This window comes from Rhododendron vialii, chromosome 11a (genome assembly GCF_030253575.1).
Source record: "Rhododendron vialii isolate Sample 1 chromosome 11a, ASM3025357v1".
NCBI lineage: Eukaryota > Viridiplantae > Streptophyta > Magnoliopsida > Ericales > Ericaceae > Rhododendron > Rhododendron vialii.
Window position 1 is genome coordinate 37,124,631 of NC_080567.1, and position 16,007 is coordinate 37,140,637.

A 16,007-nucleotide genomic window follows, 5' to 3' on the forward strand; every position below is an offset into this window, starting at 1 on the left:
CGTGAACAACCTGTTCACAAAGCGACGCAATTTCAGCAGTCTATTCGCGTAATTAATGGTTAAGATTCGTTTTCAATTATGATCGGTCACAATTAACTATTTCTCAAAAAAGTTTTATTAACATCTTGACCATCTAAAATACTTTTGGACGGTCACGATTGAGTGCTGTAAGGAAGATTTTCTCTCTCACTCTACCTACAACTTTGAACGGACTGCCTTGCACTTCGCAAATTTCTCTCTCTCTCTCTCTCTCTCTCTCTCTCTCTCTCATTTTCTGTGCATATATTTTCTGAATCTTCCTAAATTTGGTGGAGTCGTTTTTGGCCTATCGCTGTATCCAGGCAGAGATTTATGGGGGCCCGACGATTTAGAGGACAATTCGGACATATAAATCTTTCTCTCTCTTTCCTTTCTCTCTCATTCTTTCTCCTATTCTCACATCCTTCTCTGGTAATTTCTCTTTCCAATCCTCCTCTTTTCTCTTTCTCTATCGGTCTCGGTTGATTTCAGGGGAAAAAAATAACACATTCTCATCAATTCATGTACAACATTCCTATCAGCATTTTACAAATTCGCTGATTGAATTGTGTTTGGCAAAAGTATGAATTCGTTTCCAGCTTGCAAACACGTTTGAAACACTAATTTGTTTTCAGCTTGTGTAATGTTTGATATTTAGTGTGTACGTTTTCAGGATTCTATGCATTCTTACATGATTATGTTGTAGACTCGTATCAATAGATAGGACAACTGGATGTTGCTGTAAAGGATTATTGATTTATAGTGATCATTTGTAGATATATAATCGATTATATAGCCGTGACACTGAGAAATGGTAAAAAGTCGATCTCAAATGATTGAGATATGCGGCTTCCCGCATGTTTTCATTACAATGATGTTATAGTCTATTGATAACATTTTTGTGGAAAAAAAAGGTTCAGATATTTGTTGTTCTTCTGGGATCAAAACATGAAGGCATGAATATTTGGATGCTAATGGCATCATATTCTTGACAGATTGCCAAAAAGTTGGGGATCTGTAGTTCCGATACCTACTCATATACAGTATTTCTCAAAATTGGGTTGCTTAAATTGTTGTGGTTTGGGTTTCGATGTTAAAGTGCTGCGGCGTAGAAATTATGAATTGTCTGTTTTTTTTTTTTCCCCTGCTTGTTTACGCAATTTGCTAACTATTCTGGTGAAAGTTGCAGGCATTTTTCTGTTTCATGTGAGCAAACTACAACCATGAGTGACAATATGACTGGGCCTCTTGAGAGACCCATTAAGCCAGGTACATACTGTGGTCAAATTTCTTTCCAATGTAATTGCCTTTTTACAATCAATTCGAGACTATTAATATTATCTATGATTTAGTAGAGTTTTCGGCATACTCTTTGATTAATCTTTTAAATGTGAACTAAAACGCCAGAATTACAATTAAGCAGCCTGAATTTCAAGATTTTTTCAGTAGATTAATTTGAAGAATATAAATGAACCTAAAGGATCATGCATGGATATTGCTTTGATTATTTTTACTCGATTGTGACGTAAACATCCTATCATTAAAGAGGTCCTCTCATGGGTGGGACAACAGTTAAAGAAGTCTGATGACAGAAACCGGATGTCATGGAAGCATCATTTTAGAAAGGATTTCGTTCTCTTATGGAACACAATAAGCGATGAAATATGTGAGAGATTAATTAAACATCAAAATTTATCCTCAGATGCATAATAATGCTGGTAGAAAATCGGAACATGTTGCTACTTTTAGATTGGTTGGTTCATTTGAGCCTCCATGGTTGAGATTTCTAGATTGATAAAGAGTTATACTGTATATCATTAGGATAGTGCATGAAGAAACAGCATCGACAACTAGAAATTGTTATCAGTTTGTTTAATGGCAATTGATTTGTCTACAGGTCTGGAAAAATATGACGTTGAAAACTCTGAGGATGAGAGGAAGACAAGGCTTGGGTCTCTCAAGAAAAAGGCGATTAATGCCTCAACCAAGTTTAGGCATTCTTTCACGAAAAAGGGTAGAAGAAATAGCAAAGTTATGTCTGTTGCATTTGAAGATGAGCATGATGCAGAAGAATTGCAGGCAGTGGATGCTTTCCGTCAAGCTCTTATCCTGGAGGAGTTGCTTCCTGCAAAACACGATGATTATCCCATGATGCTAAGGTTTGTTTCCTTTCCTTGTTCTATAGAGAGTCTAGACATTATTTGGAATTGCATGTGCAGTAATTTCTGGTGAATAACCATCCTGTGGTAAATTGAGTTTCACGTGACATTGGGGATAAGCCTTCGGATTTACTTGATTTGATCAAGTTGCCAAGTTTGGAACCACCCTACTCTTGAAAGAGCTATATGGTAGCCGTGACAGGCGATGGTGGATGGTTTCCTCCCTCTTTTGAGATCGTGTTCACTAAAGGCAAAGAAAGTCAAGCCATAGATTCTTGGTAGTATTGCCACTTGTGGGCCAGGTTCTTTTTCTACATGATTTGATGTTTACAGAGGCAGCAGGTACACTTTGAAAAAGGCCGTTCCATTTCAAAAATTCCGCTTCATGAATGTTTAGTCTTTCGGTTTAATTGCTTTCTTGTAAGTTTTAAGTATTTTATCTGTCTCTCTCAGTGTACTCTTACTCCGTTTGGCATTTCGTGAAGTGTAGCAACTAGCAGGCATTGTATTCCTTTTCTTTCATATTCTGTTCGTGTTTTAGAACTCCCTGCTCACTAAACTAGGGTGCGGATCACTACTTTTAACACTTTCAGTGCAAAACCTCAATGATATGTAGCATTCAATAATGTGGAAATGGTTTCTGATTTCAGAAGAACGACAGTTTCCTAGTCTACAGATATTTGCAGTGGACCTATATTAAAGGAGATGTTAGAAAAACAATAAGTTATCGATCCTATCAAGAAATGGAAGTAGAATATTCTTTTACGGGCCAACAATAAACTTGGGGATGCTTTGTAAGGAACGAGACTGCTTTATGCGTTTGATCAATTTCATTTTCTCCAACTGATATTGGGACGATTTAGAATTGATATGACTGCCACCTTTTTGTACGGTGATCAGATTTTTGAAGGCCAGGAAATTGGACCTTGAGAAAGCAAAGCAAATGTGGTCTGACATGCTCCAGTGGAGAAAGGATTTTGGCGCTGACACTGTTGCAGAGGTACTTACCTAAACATTGCAAAAAAAAAAAGGTTCAAAGTGCCTCCAAACAGCTCTGGAACACAGAGAAGAAAACTTAAATTAGGCTACCACTGTTTTTATTCTACATGTTTCTTCTTTTTATAGGATTTTGAGTTCAAGGAGAGAGACGAGGTCCTCGAATACTATCCACAGGGACATCATGGGGTTGATAAGGATGGAAGGCCGGTATATATTGAAAGACTCGGCAAAGTTGATCCAAACAAGCTTATGCAAGTCACAACAATCGACCGCTACTTGAATTACCACGTGCAGGAATTTGAGAGAGCCTTCAATGTCAAATTCCCAGCTTGTTCAATTGCAGCCAAGAAGCACATTGATCAGAGCACAACTATTCTGGATGTCCAAGGAGTGGTATGTGGGATTCCTAGTAGATGCCATGACTCAAAAAAACCCACCTAGTTTTCAAAATAACACCCACTTCGGAGTAGAAGAAACTAACATGCTAAAAGCCTAAATATGTTTTGGTGTGGAGCCACCATAAATATAAAAATGGAAAAGCTCTATTAATAAACTGTTGTTTACTACGCTTATTTGTCATATTATAGGATTTTTTCCCATAAGAAAAGCAACATTCACAGCTCGAATTTTATCTTTTAAAAGGAGAAAAATTGGCATCTCTAATGCCCTGGGATTGATGCCCCAGGGACTAAAACACTTCAGCAAAACGGCAAGGGAGCTTATTCAGCAAATTCAAAAGATCGATGGCGACAATTATCCTGAGGTACCCTCTTGTGATCGCCATGGTTATGTTTTACTTCTCTTTAATTTCAACTTCTCATTTGTCAACTTTGTTCTTTGCAGACCCTTTGCCGTATGTACATTATCAATGCGGGTTCTGGGTTTAGGCTCTTATGGAACACTGTTAAATCATTTCTGGACCCCAAGACCACCACAAAAATTCAAGTAAGCCTTTTTCTTCAATTTACCCCAGCTAGCTTAGGGTTGATTTTGATAGTCAGCTAACTTCATCAATTCTTACTTTTTACCAGGTTCTGGGCAACAAATATCAGAGTAAATTGCTTGAAGTAATTGATTCTAGGTAATTGTTTTTCTTTGCTATAGATTGTCATCTTCTAATCGAAACTGTAGGTTTTAAATTGTATGGGAGTCAATGTTAGTGAGCTTTCCGAATCACTGTATGGGGTAACTGGTATGAAAACATGGCCGGCCTTGTTCTTGATTTGCCTTTCATCTCACAGCAACATTTTATTCCTTGATCTGTATCAGTGAGCTACCAGACTTTTTGGGTGGTACTTGTACTTGTGCAGACAAAGGCGGATGCATGCGTTCTGATAAGGGCCCATGGAATGATCCTGACATATTGAAGGTGCATGCTACCCTCTTTTTTCTTTTGTCTGCACTCCATTCTATCAATGGTGCCAGCGTTTGACTGTTTATTTGTTGAGTTCAGATGGTCCACAATGGCGATGCTAAATGTTCGACAAAGACCTTGATTCAGGCGATCGATGAGAAGACTATTTCTGAGGATGAAAACGCAAATCCAAAGGTAACCTGTCTTAATATGAATACAATTCTGTCAATGTGTTTTACATTGATTTTAACTCTTCTTAATTGCCTTGTCGGACATGGTGATTGAAGTTTCCGACTTGGCAAGGCATTTCAGTCTGCATGACCTATTGTATTATTGACAGACCCTTTTTTTCGTACTGTAGAATGTGAAGAAATGTGACTCTCTTGACTCAGAAGCAATTTCGGATGTGCATGGTGTGCGATTTTGCTCTCCCAGGCTAAAGAAAGAATACGCAGCTCATCCACAAGTTTGTGAAGAGGTAAGTTATTCAGGTCCAATGACACAGATCACATGTAAATGAAGCATTGCAATATCAAAATTAGGCTTTAGGTGTGTGCCCAGATAAACCATTCAGATTGGTATGTGGCATCTAGTAACCCTAATTAACAACAGTTGAATTTGCGTGATTCACCTAAGGACATCATCCATTAATGCTTCTATTGATTTCCCAATCTGGTGCATTTTTGTTGTGTTTGTTTACCAAGCAAAGCACTTCCTTTTTCTTTTCTTCTTCTTCTTCTTCTTTTTTTTTATTTTTTATTTTTTATAGAAAGTGGGCGAAAATATTTATGGCCCAAAGTTGTATATGAGCCCAGGCTTTTGGAGGCTCTTGGACAAGATTCTCTTGATTGATTGCACCGTTGTTTGTGCCTAAGGTGCACCTTGTTTTGTTGTGATCCCTATGCTATGGATTATTTGTTTTACCTCTCCACGTGCAGGAGAGTATTAGAGCTGGTCCCACATTGTTTTTTTTTTTTTTTTTTAAAGTGTCCCACGTTGGTTAATTACAATCTCCGTAACTAGTATATGAGCTTAAGCGGCCTCTCAACTCGTTACCAATTGATTTTGAGTTGGGTGCCTCAAAGGGAACATAGAAAGGTTAAGGAGGACAAGTGTTTGAGGCAATAAGAAAGGACATTTATTGCTTAGCCTTGAAGCACATGCTAAAGCCTAGAGGAAAAAATGAACCTTTTAGCAGACCCAAGTAATTCAACAAAGGCTTGTTTTTTTTTTAGTAAAGCTCTAGAAGTGCTTTCCTGTGCGCGCCTTTGTGTGTGTGTGTGTGCGCGTGTGAGAGAGAGAGAGAGAGAGAGAGAGAGAGAGAGAGAGAGAGAGAGAGAGAGAGAGAGAGAGAGAGAGAGAGAGAGAGAGAGAGATTTGGTTAGGACAAAAAGAGAGCATGGCAAGAAGAGAGACATATTAGAGGAGCGGGAAAGGTTTCCATGATTTTTCTTGCTAGAGAGGGAGTGACAGATTACGATGTCAAATCCACAAGAAATTGAGGATTATTTTACTTCTGGTGCTAAGATTAACTTCTCGGGTTTTTTCTTTCATGTTTGGTCTTTGTATCTGCCAATCAAGTTGAGTTGAAATGGTTTCTCTGCAGGTTCTTAAATATGAACACAATGTGTTTGTTCCAATGGTGGATAAGACTCTGGATGCTCCCTGGCCTAAAGCAGTACAAACTGACAAATTCGCTTTCTCTAAAGGTACATGCTGTATTCCTTACTAGGCAACAAGATGTTGTGGAAAGAGATGCCGATGCGATGGTGTAACAAAAATGCATGATCCACCAACCCATATGTTCCAACTTTAAATTCTTGCAGGAACATTGTTAGGGATACACTCCCATCCAACTTTCCAATTCTTTGTCATTCATTTTCTTAAGTGTTTGGAACGAACCACTGATGTAGATCTCATTTAAAACCTTGCCTACGAATTAGTTATTGTTTGGTAACTCATAAAGATTTCATTCAGTACACTCTCCACACTTCATCACAGGTGTCACCTGAGTTTAAGAGTTTTGAATTGGTTACTCTTAGCGGAATTTCTGTATGTGTATGGTGTATCATGGTTGTATATGCAACGCTTATCATCTCTTCGCGTGATAACAACTTGGGTATTTCTTTTTTTGTTCTTCCTCTTTTGAAGGCACATATGGTTTCCCGGAGCATGATGCTTGCAAGCCGTCTCAAGGAGTAAGCAATCAGATTTTCACAGGGGCCATGACCTTTGTAATGGGGATTGTCACTCTGATCCGCTTGGCTCGCAACATGCCAAGAAAGCTTACCGATGCCACCCTCTACTCTGGTGCCATGTTTGGCATTGATCCTATGATGAAACCCCACCAATTACCCGCCCCCACTATCTCCACCACCGAATATTTGTCCATGATGAAGCGCATGGGCGAACTGGAGGAGAAGGTGACTCTTCTCAGCAACAAACCTGCAGTGATGCCACCTGAGAAAGAGGAAATGCTAAATGCTGCTTTAAGGCGTGTTGATGTCTTGGAGCAAGAGCTTTCATCAACCAAGAAGGTACACATATTTTTCTTTTTTGGCGGTTTTCGGGTGGTTTGAAACTTTGAATTGGAAGTAGCAGTCGAAATCGGGTAATTGTTGGAAATGCTTTGATAGTTATCAAATAAACATGGATAGTCTTTAACTGCAAATATGCCTACTACTAAGTAGAAGATTGAAATAAACCAATACTCAGTAAGATGGACTGTCCGGAGGGAAAAATGATTAACCTTAAAAGTTTATCTTTGCAGCTAGCATCTGAAATGCAACGCTTAAAAATGTGACAATTGGACTCCGGAGGGACTGTCCGGAGGGAAAAATGATTAACCTTAAAAATGTGACTATTGGACTCCTAATTTAGAACCTCAGGTCCATGAATTGTATAGTGTTTGGATCTACTTCCAGTAATTGGCCTCATGACAACAAAATGCTAGAGTGTCACTCACGGATGGCAGATTCCATTTTACACCGATTATGTTTCTTGTGCAGGTTCTTGAGGATGCCCTAGTCCGACAGGGAGAGCTCCTAGCGTATGTTGAGAAGAAGAAGAAGAAAAAGAGATTTTTTGGTTTCTGATCGCAGAACCTATTCAACTAACCCACTCTATATCGAAGACTCTGTAAAGGTTAGTCACGTATCACGAATACGTTACACTGAAGCTGGTGGCGAGAGTATTTTCAGCCCCCCATACCTCGTATAGTTCTTGTTTGCTTTGGTTAAGACTCAAGTCGAAATCATTGTATAGTAATACACACTTCGACATTCTTTTAACACTAGGTTTAACACAGTAACTAGAACGGTTGTGCATGTTTGTTTCGGTTTAACTTAAAGCTCATGAGTGTTATAATCAAAGCTTCCACTCCTGAGATACTCTTTGCAGTTCTAATAAAAGCAGCTGGAGAGGCACACAAATTTCGGAAGTTTCAAATTCCGGGCTTTACACTGTTCCTCCAACATTTTGGACTGAAATTAACTAACTGATGAGAGAGAGAGAGAGAGAGAGAGAGAGAGAGAGAGAGAGAGATCCCTCCGTTAAAAAAAAGGAAATCTCCTGGCAGCTAAAGTTTGTCAAGCAATGCCGTTGGATCAATCAGCATGAGGAAAGGAAAATTTGCACCCAAGAAAAAGGTTTGAAAAGCAACGTAGTCACACTCTCATTCATCCAAGCATTTCAGGACAGGCTTCGTTCAAACAAGAGAAACCACAAACGTACAAGCACAAATACAAAGCAGTAACTCCACATAATCAACACAGAAGTACTGTATCTCAGTAGAAAGCCATATCGCTTAACGTGGCACGCTCTCTCCAAGGTTAATGTTGGTGGGTGGGTTAACAAGTACATACAGACACCTTTCCAACAGCCAAACATATCTCCAGGCCGCATAGCCTCTCTCTCCTTCACATCATATTTTACCAGCAAAACTTCTTTTTCTGCCATATCAGCCACGAAATATGCTAAGATTAGTGCGTAAAGGGAGAATGAATCTAAGATCATTCAGAATGCTTGTCTTGCGCTACCATATATATATGACACGAAGATGATTAACTCACCCGAAACTCAGCTGCTTCTTGACTGTCTATGTAAGCAAGCAGTTCCTCCTGCCTCATCAGAGCCTCATGCAGAGCCTGCACACAAAAAAAAATCAAGTTATCAACTCTCTATTCGAAGATTTAGGAAATAAGATGCTTCTGTTCTTGTGCACATCTATGGACCCAATCCCGTGCATTGACATGTAACACAGAGTGGTCCACGTGAATACATGCATTCATGATACACCATTAAAAGGGCAAGCTGGTTTACGGTAGTTATCAAGAATGAAACAGATTACATTGAGGTCAAACGATAAGTAATTTTACAGCAGACAATCAGATTAAAGAAGCCTGCGGTGTTAGGTGGTAGTATCAATTATATGCATAAAAAACCGTCAAGGAAGTGGACTCTTCTGTCATTTCTTATCTAAACTGTGTTTAGTATAACTTACTCCCAGACCTTCTAAAGAAAGTGCATTAATACTTTCCCAGGCTGTACAACATGGAACCTCCGTTGAAGTACATTATAATCTAAAGTTTCATAAAAGAGATTTTCACAAGACTCGTGATGAAGCAAGCATATGATTGCAATCAGCATCAAAATGGTCGTAATGCAGAGCTATAAGTACGAATTTTATATGCCATAAGTTCTTGCAGAGTAAGTTGGGGTTGCAAATCATAATGCTACTTGGGTCGGAGGGACCAGGCAACCTGGCTCATTTAGAATCACAACAAAATTTCAAATACTATAGTTCTTATACCTTCTTAGTAGCAATTAACTCTGCTTCCAGGGCATCCACACGACAAACAGCAGCATTCAGCAGTTCCTCTTTCTCATAAGGCATCTCAGATGGCTTTGCTTGAAGTGTGTCAACCTTATCTTCAAGCTCCCCCAGTCTTTTCATCACTGAGGATAGGAGCACCTCCTCTGAAAATGGAGGAGCTGGGGAAGGGGGCCGGAACTCCTCCTTGGGTGCAACATCTAGGGATAGTTCATGAATAGCTTGTCCACCCTTCGATGAAGTGTCAGGGAGTTTCTTGGTAACGTGGCGTAATACTGAACGGAAGAGCAGGGAAAGGGTCACGAAGAAGGCCATAACCACTGCCAAAAACCTATCCCGAAATCCTTCAGGTGCCTTTGGAACACCAGGTAGTGGAACAGTCCCTGCGTTGGCTATTTGGAAATCAAATTCATGTAATGCAAGATAAATTCCAGATCAATTTATAGAGCAATGTCCAAAAAGTGTTAAAAAGTTTGGGACCCTCGGCTTCTCTGCCTAGCGGCTGCATCTTTGCACATATACGCTGCTTACAGTAGCAACAGGTTTAAAGGCGAGTGGATACGCTACCTACATGTATGCGTGTAACACTAAGAATGAAAATAAAACATTCACATATAGAATATGAGATTATACAATTGAACTTGAGTTTTCATCTTTTCAAAAGCTTTGCCTAATAGTTCCTTCTAATTTCATTAAAAAGATGGTCTATCTATGTAAACCATCAAGATGTTGTTCACCAACTGGACAATCTGTGGTCCCAACAACAAGAGACAAAACAAGGGAATAGTGATAGAGTAGTTATCTTCGAAGTTCTAGCGCCATACAAAAACTACAAATGGTTTTCAGGAAAAAATAAGCATTTAGGGGGGTTCAACTAATTTGGATGGGAACATGTACCAAATTTTCGAGGGATAACCAAGCAAAATAGTGCAATTACAGAAACTCGAGGAGGGGGCTAGTTCCCATGTGCATCCGCCGTTGCTAGCAAGTGGAGAATAAATGAAAAACAAAATTGCTTTAAGTAGTTAAAAAAGTTCCAAGGAAAAAATAAATATCACCAATGGCTATGCTAGATTTACTAACCTTTGTGACTAGAAGGCTTTTGAGAGGATGCTTGCCTCTTCCAAACAGAATCAACAGCCTTGTCGACCATGGGAATATATTCATCGTACCCTGAGAAGCTCCCAACATAGCTTGCCTTTCCGTTTACCTTAGCCTGTTATTTTGTGAAATGAACTCAATTATAACACAAATAGATGCAACAAAAATTTAGAAACCTAGCCATTAACTAAATAGTCAACATCCAGTGAGCGTCAATAACCTACTTCTTCACGAACAGGAGTTAATCGAAGCTGTGAATAAGTCCTCATTGCTTTTGGTGAAGCAATATCTTCAGCTTCAGAGCCAGACTCAGCAGTGGATGTATCGCTGCTTTTTATCTGGTTAAATAGCATTCCAAAACAACAATATAACAAGTCTAAACTGAAAGACCATAAATAAACCCTGGTTATGCTAAAGAGATATTAAAATACTCCCACGAGGTAATACCATCGGGTAATTCGGCTTAACATAAGCAACCACTTTCCCTTCACTGTCAAGAACTTTAACAACTTGTCTCGACCGCCGTGCTTCACCGCTAAGAACCATCTGCAACATTAAGCCCCCACAAGCAAGCAGTTCAGCTAAGCAAAAATTAGGAAGAAATTCACGAGTGAAAATCTTATATGGATATATATTTTAAATCCCAAGGCATGCAAAGACCTTCAAGATTTCTGGGTTTTTCCATGGCCCTTTATCAGAACGAAGGCAACCCCCTTGATCAGCACAGGTACAGGTACCCCCGAAGAAATCTGGCAACTCACTGTTCAAGTCCCGCAATTGTCATTAAATTGAAGTAAACCATGGCAGTTATTCACAACTAGTAAAATACAACAAAGCTACAAGGAATTTAATATTATAAAGGGCTTTTTACCAACACATTTAAAAACATGTCAACTAGAAGTTCCCATTACCTCGAATCAATAATCTCAAGCAACTTGTTCTGGTACTTGTTTCCAAGAACCTAAGTAGAAATTCCAAAACAGTTTAAGAATTAATAGAAAGGTCAACAGCTGCACCGTGAGATAGATGATAGAATAGTGGGTCCAGATACGTGAAGTAAGGAACATCAACATACGTGAATTTTAGAAGTTGTTTTGGGATCTATAAAAGTCTTTACAGTATTCCACAGCAGCCTAAACCCAGGACCAGCATTGATGATAAACATTTGGTGGAGAGTCTGCATGGACACAGTGCAAAACACAAAAAATCCAAGTTAACATTAACTGTCAATAACTAGTATCAAAATTGAGATGTACAATTTTCCAAGGAAGAGAGAATAACTTCAGGGTAGTTGTCACTATCAATCTTTTGGAGTCGCGTTATAAGATCACGTGCGCCCTTGGTAAAATTTTTCAGACCCTGAAAATTAACAAGAAGACAACTTTCATATCATAATCAACTTATACTGCAAGATTACAGCCAGCCACAATTTTGGAAAAGACAGGAGGCCTCATACCACGCCTTGAACATCTAAGATAGTCGTGCTTGAATCTATGTGCCTTTTCACAGCAATGGAACAAGCTGGAAACTTAACTGCAAAGCTTTTCTCAAACTCCCTGACATGGTATTTTACATACCGATCCATCGTGGTAACATGCATAAGTTTGTTTGGATCAACTTTCCCCAATCTTTCAATATAAACAGGTCTTCCCTCCTTATCCACGCCATGATTTCCTTGTGGGTAATACTTCAGAACTTCATCCAACTCTTTAAATTCAAAAACCTGATGAAAACATTAACAAGTGCAGCACAGATTAACACCTATCAAAAAGAGTAAAGTAAAGATTAACTCAAACCCTCGACAACGAACCAATACTGGGAGTCCAGCCGGCATAATCGGAGGCAAAATTGTCCAATGTTGTTACCTCCATGATAGTGTCCGCACCAAAATCTGTCCTCCATTGAATCATTTCAGCCCACATGTGCTTTGCTTTTTCAATATCGAACTTCCTTGCTTTTAAGAACCTGCAATATGAATCCATCTATGACTCTCATGAATCGGACTAACAATCCGATCTGCAGGTTAAATATTTCTCCGAGTGGAAATATTTACAAAGACATCACACGAATAAGATGAATTGGTGAAGAACAGGAAAACCAAGAAGAGCTAGCTCCACAAAAACCAGAGAGTTTCGGATCAAAGAGTGAAAGAAAAGCATGCTGGACAGACAGAAAGCTAAAGATGACCATGAAAGGCTTAAGCTCCAAGCCAACAATCTATCATGAATTCAAAATTGTTACTCTGGTTTTGCGTAGAACACTACACACGCACAAACTGGCGTTGAAGTTTCCTCATTTTTAAGGGGACTTCAAAAATGGCTTGTTTTTTCTTCTATATCCATTCAACTTACATACAAATTTATCCTGCATCCATTCTGAATACTGAGTATTTAAATCTCAAACACATTCAATGGAATCCCCATTGTAATTGCAAACTAAGTATCTTGACCTATCCAAGAGCTCTAATTACCCACTTGAAGGGAACCCCTCTCTTGTAGTGCACCTCTAATTATCCAAGAGCTCTAATTATCCAAGAGCTCTATTTGCTTAGCCCAAATAGGCAAAGTAGTGCACCTCTCCATTTGGGAAGTTAGAAGAGGGAAAAAATTCTTGATTTCAGCAAAATTTCTACAGCATAGCAGTCGAAGTACAATATCTACAGCATGAATATAACTGACTAGAAGCTGTGTTTGGAATCTTTGGACATATTAGTGGGAAATAAACAAGCTGGAAGGCAGCTTTCGACGAAATAATACAAATCGGTCCCTTCCCATCAAAAGCTACTTGCGGTAATCAGCTTGATGCAAAATGCTGCCATCTCTTTCCACTAAAAAGCCTAATTATTTCACCACTCGATTACCTGAGGATAAGTTTTCAAGTCATTTGTAAACTTGATGGGAAGTATAAAAGAAAATCAGACCTCATATGACCCTCAACTTTCTCACCAACAATCAGTAGTCCATTTTAAACCAATTCAACAGGTTAGCCATGGCCACTGATGGGCATTCATAAACACCAGAACCACAATTCCCATCAATGACGACTGCACCAGGTTAAGTGGCAATACGAGTGAAAATTGTCGTGGGTTGGTTGTTGTGTGGTGGAGATGGGTTTTTCGCCTGTGCAGTGGGGGGACGGAGAGTGTGGAGGTCGTTTGGTGAGGGAAAGGAAGAGGTCTGGTTGGCGACTTAAGGGTGGACCATATAATGGCAAGGGGAAGAAAGAGAGAGATGGTGGCCTGGTGGGATGTGCGGGAACTTGCTAATATTTGCAAATCACATTAGTGGCTACTGAATGGGATAGAATACCTTAACATCATGTGATAATCATCGTGCTGTTCCGGTAGCAACTCATCCAATACTAAGGCTTGTCGAAATGCATCAACAGCCTGGAGCTCCTCAACATCCCGAACATCCTCTATTGAAACGGAGCTAACTCGACCATCACTCTTTCTTCTACTGCCCTTTTTCTTGAGAGAATGTTTGAACTTGGTGGATGCACTTAGTGCTTTTTTCTTCAGTGAACCCATTCTTGTTCTTCTTTCATCCTCTGAGTTCTCAAAGTCAGATTTTCTTTCTCTTCTCTCATCATTACCAGATGAGCCTTCAAAGCCTGTCTCATTCCAGAAGTTAACAAAGACATCACAAGCTAAAAATGGTGATGTGAAACCTCGAAGACATGAAAGGAGTTCCAGAAAGAACACAATATACACAATTCAACAACTGAAATTTCATGGTTTATAACAGAAATATTTACATCAATGTGCAAAATGCAAATACTTCTAAATTCATCATAAGATGAAGAAAATTGTGTGCAAAAGTCAATCAGGTTAAGTCCTTCAAGAATGTAGTGGCACTAATGAGAATATCTTTTTGGTCCTTCAAAAGGAAGCACAAGTGAAGCAGAACATAAATCGGAAAAACTAAGCACAACTAGCTTCAATGATAGATAACGATCAGGACAAGAATAAACACAAGTAATAGCAAGACATGTCGCCTGAGCTACAACAGTATCCAGAACCAAATTTGCAAATTATCCTACTGTTCACATTAACATGACGTACTGCTGTCCACCCTCGCATCAGTACATATTCCATAACCAAAAATAAAAACACCCGAAAACAAAAATGTTAAGGAGAACAAACAAGTTGCACCACAACAATCGCACTACACGCAAATGATCGTATGCTGAGAAAATCCCCTTAAGCTCATAACCAGATAGTGGAAAACAAGGTGACTAAGTCCTAACATTGACCACCTGAAGACAACAAAACCTCAAAAAATAAAATGCTTTGCCCTAGCTTTCCAAGTGAGGCTTCACAATTTCTTTACAAAAATCTCTGGCCCAAAAGAATTCGTGGAAAATTTATCAGTTACCTTCCCTCAACTTCAAAACAAAAAAGACTCCTTTTTAAAAAAAGAAATAACAACTCTTTTAAGACTCCATAAAACATTTTATACTTAGGAACAAATTTCTGTCCAACTTACTAGGTATACATAGAACCCAACACACGACACGATCTAACAACTACAAATGCAGAAATATGAAAGAATCGAAGGCACGAACACAAGAAAGGCCGTTAAGTATAGTATTGGCTACTTTGTAACGGGATTTCGGCCCTCTGATACCGTTATTTACCTAAGGTTGTCCCATATCGGCGGTCTGCATCAGGCTATAGGAAACCATTTCCCAGATTCTCGGCATATATAACATTATAACTACACAAGAGCTGATTTAGCATGAAAGTTGCGAACATATTATCTCAGGTTCAAACCAAAGCCCTAAAATCACAAAACACATGACAAACACCAGAAACAGCTCAAAAACAATATTTTCTTCTTATTAAGTAGAAACAGCTCAACAACAACAGCTATAGAAAGAACAATAATCATGAAAGAAGATAAAGAACTCACAAGGCCTCGCGAACCGATCCAATGGTCCCGACATGGTGAGAAAAAACCCCAGAGAGTGCAAATCTTGGCGATCAGCGAAGCATCCAACGGCGAATTTCGCGCTGCAAAACTTGCATTACGATGAGAAACCCTAGGAATCGCGATTTAGGTGGAGACGAAATGAACTTCTTAAGCTTTAAAAATGTATATGTATACAGTATATACCTCTCGCCACGAATCTCGAGGTAGATCCAAGGGCAATAAATTCGTCGGCAGGAGCGCTTCCCTTTGGATTGGACTGTTACTTCTTGGAGGAATAGAATTCGATTTTAACGGGAAAAGGGAAAAGGGAAAAGGTAAAATACTTCTATGCGTGCAGATATTTACGGGGTGTCCGCGGATTGGCCGAGGGCGATGAGAGAGAGGGAGGGGGGAAGAGAGAGAGGATTTGTCGTGGAGCTGGTGAATGACACGTGGTGGTTTAGGTGGATGTTCTCTTAGGAGAAGGAATCTAGTGGGGGGGCGGGTTGGACTTGGAGTAAATGCCTGAAATTGATTTGTTGGGTGATGATTTTGTCCACTTCTTGATGATAGGGTAATTATGTGGGGTCGGGCTTTTCTGAATTGACCGCAGAGAATGGTATATAGTCTAA

At 39.4% G+C, this 16,007-nt stretch overlaps 2 protein-coding genes across 7 annotated transcripts; one reads left to right on the forward strand and one right to left on the reverse strand.

Annotated features, from left to right (window-relative positions):
- The first annotated feature begins 303 nt into the window (after nt 1–303).
- On the forward strand, nt 304–8,493 carry LOC131307954 (phosphatidylinositol/phosphatidylcholine transfer protein SFH3). 3 transcript variants are annotated; one of them, XR_009194259.1, is made up of 15 exons: nt 468–599; nt 1,208–1,287; nt 1,916–2,177; nt 3,078–3,177; nt 3,303–3,569; nt 3,862–3,939; nt 4,020–4,121; nt 4,208–4,257; nt 4,446–4,545; nt 4,630–4,725; nt 4,892–5,008; nt 6,137–6,239; nt 6,682–7,067; nt 7,539–7,861; nt 7,903–8,493. XR_009194259.1 is itself a non-coding variant. In XM_058334724.1 (14 exons), the coding sequence occupies exons 2-14, from the start codon at nt 1,242–1,244 to the stop codon at nt 7,623–7,625; spliced, it is 1,794 nt and encodes a 597-aa protein (XP_058190707.1). In that variant the 5' UTR covers nt 304–450; nt 1,208–1,241; the 3' UTR covers nt 7,626–8,493. The 3 variants fall into 3 exon arrangements, 2 of the variants coding, with proteins under 2 accessions (XP_058190707.1, XP_058190706.1); XM_058334724.1 differs by lacking the exon at nt 468–599 and adding an exon at nt 304–450 and having other exon boundaries at nt 7,539–8,493; XM_058334723.1 differs by having other exon boundaries at nt 7,539–8,493.
- LOC131307951 (phosphatidylinositol/phosphatidylcholine transfer protein SFH8) lies at nt 8,179–15,731 on the reverse strand. Of its 4 annotated transcripts, none has more exons than XM_058334720.1 (15): nt 15,580–15,731; nt 15,376–15,476; nt 13,771–14,074; nt 12,328–12,427; nt 11,919–12,185; nt 11,744–11,821; nt 11,538–11,639; nt 11,374–11,423; nt 11,123–11,222; nt 10,910–11,008; nt 10,687–10,800; nt 10,445–10,577; nt 9,341–9,744; nt 8,601–8,675; nt 8,179–8,480 (listed from the first exon to the last, which is right to left on the reverse strand). In XM_058334720.1, the coding sequence occupies exons 2-15, from the start codon at nt 15,407–15,409 to the stop codon at nt 8,460–8,462; spliced, it is 1,881 nt and encodes a 626-aa protein (XP_058190703.1). In that variant the 5' UTR covers nt 15,410–15,476; nt 15,580–15,731; the 3' UTR covers nt 8,179–8,459. The 4 variants fall into 4 exon arrangements, with proteins under 4 accessions (XP_058190703.1, XP_058190701.1, XP_058190702.1 ...); XM_058334718.1 differs by having other exon boundaries at nt 9,341–9,753; XM_058334719.1 differs by having other exon boundaries at nt 15,376–15,649.
- Between the last annotated feature and the right edge of the window lie 276 nt (nt 15,732–16,007).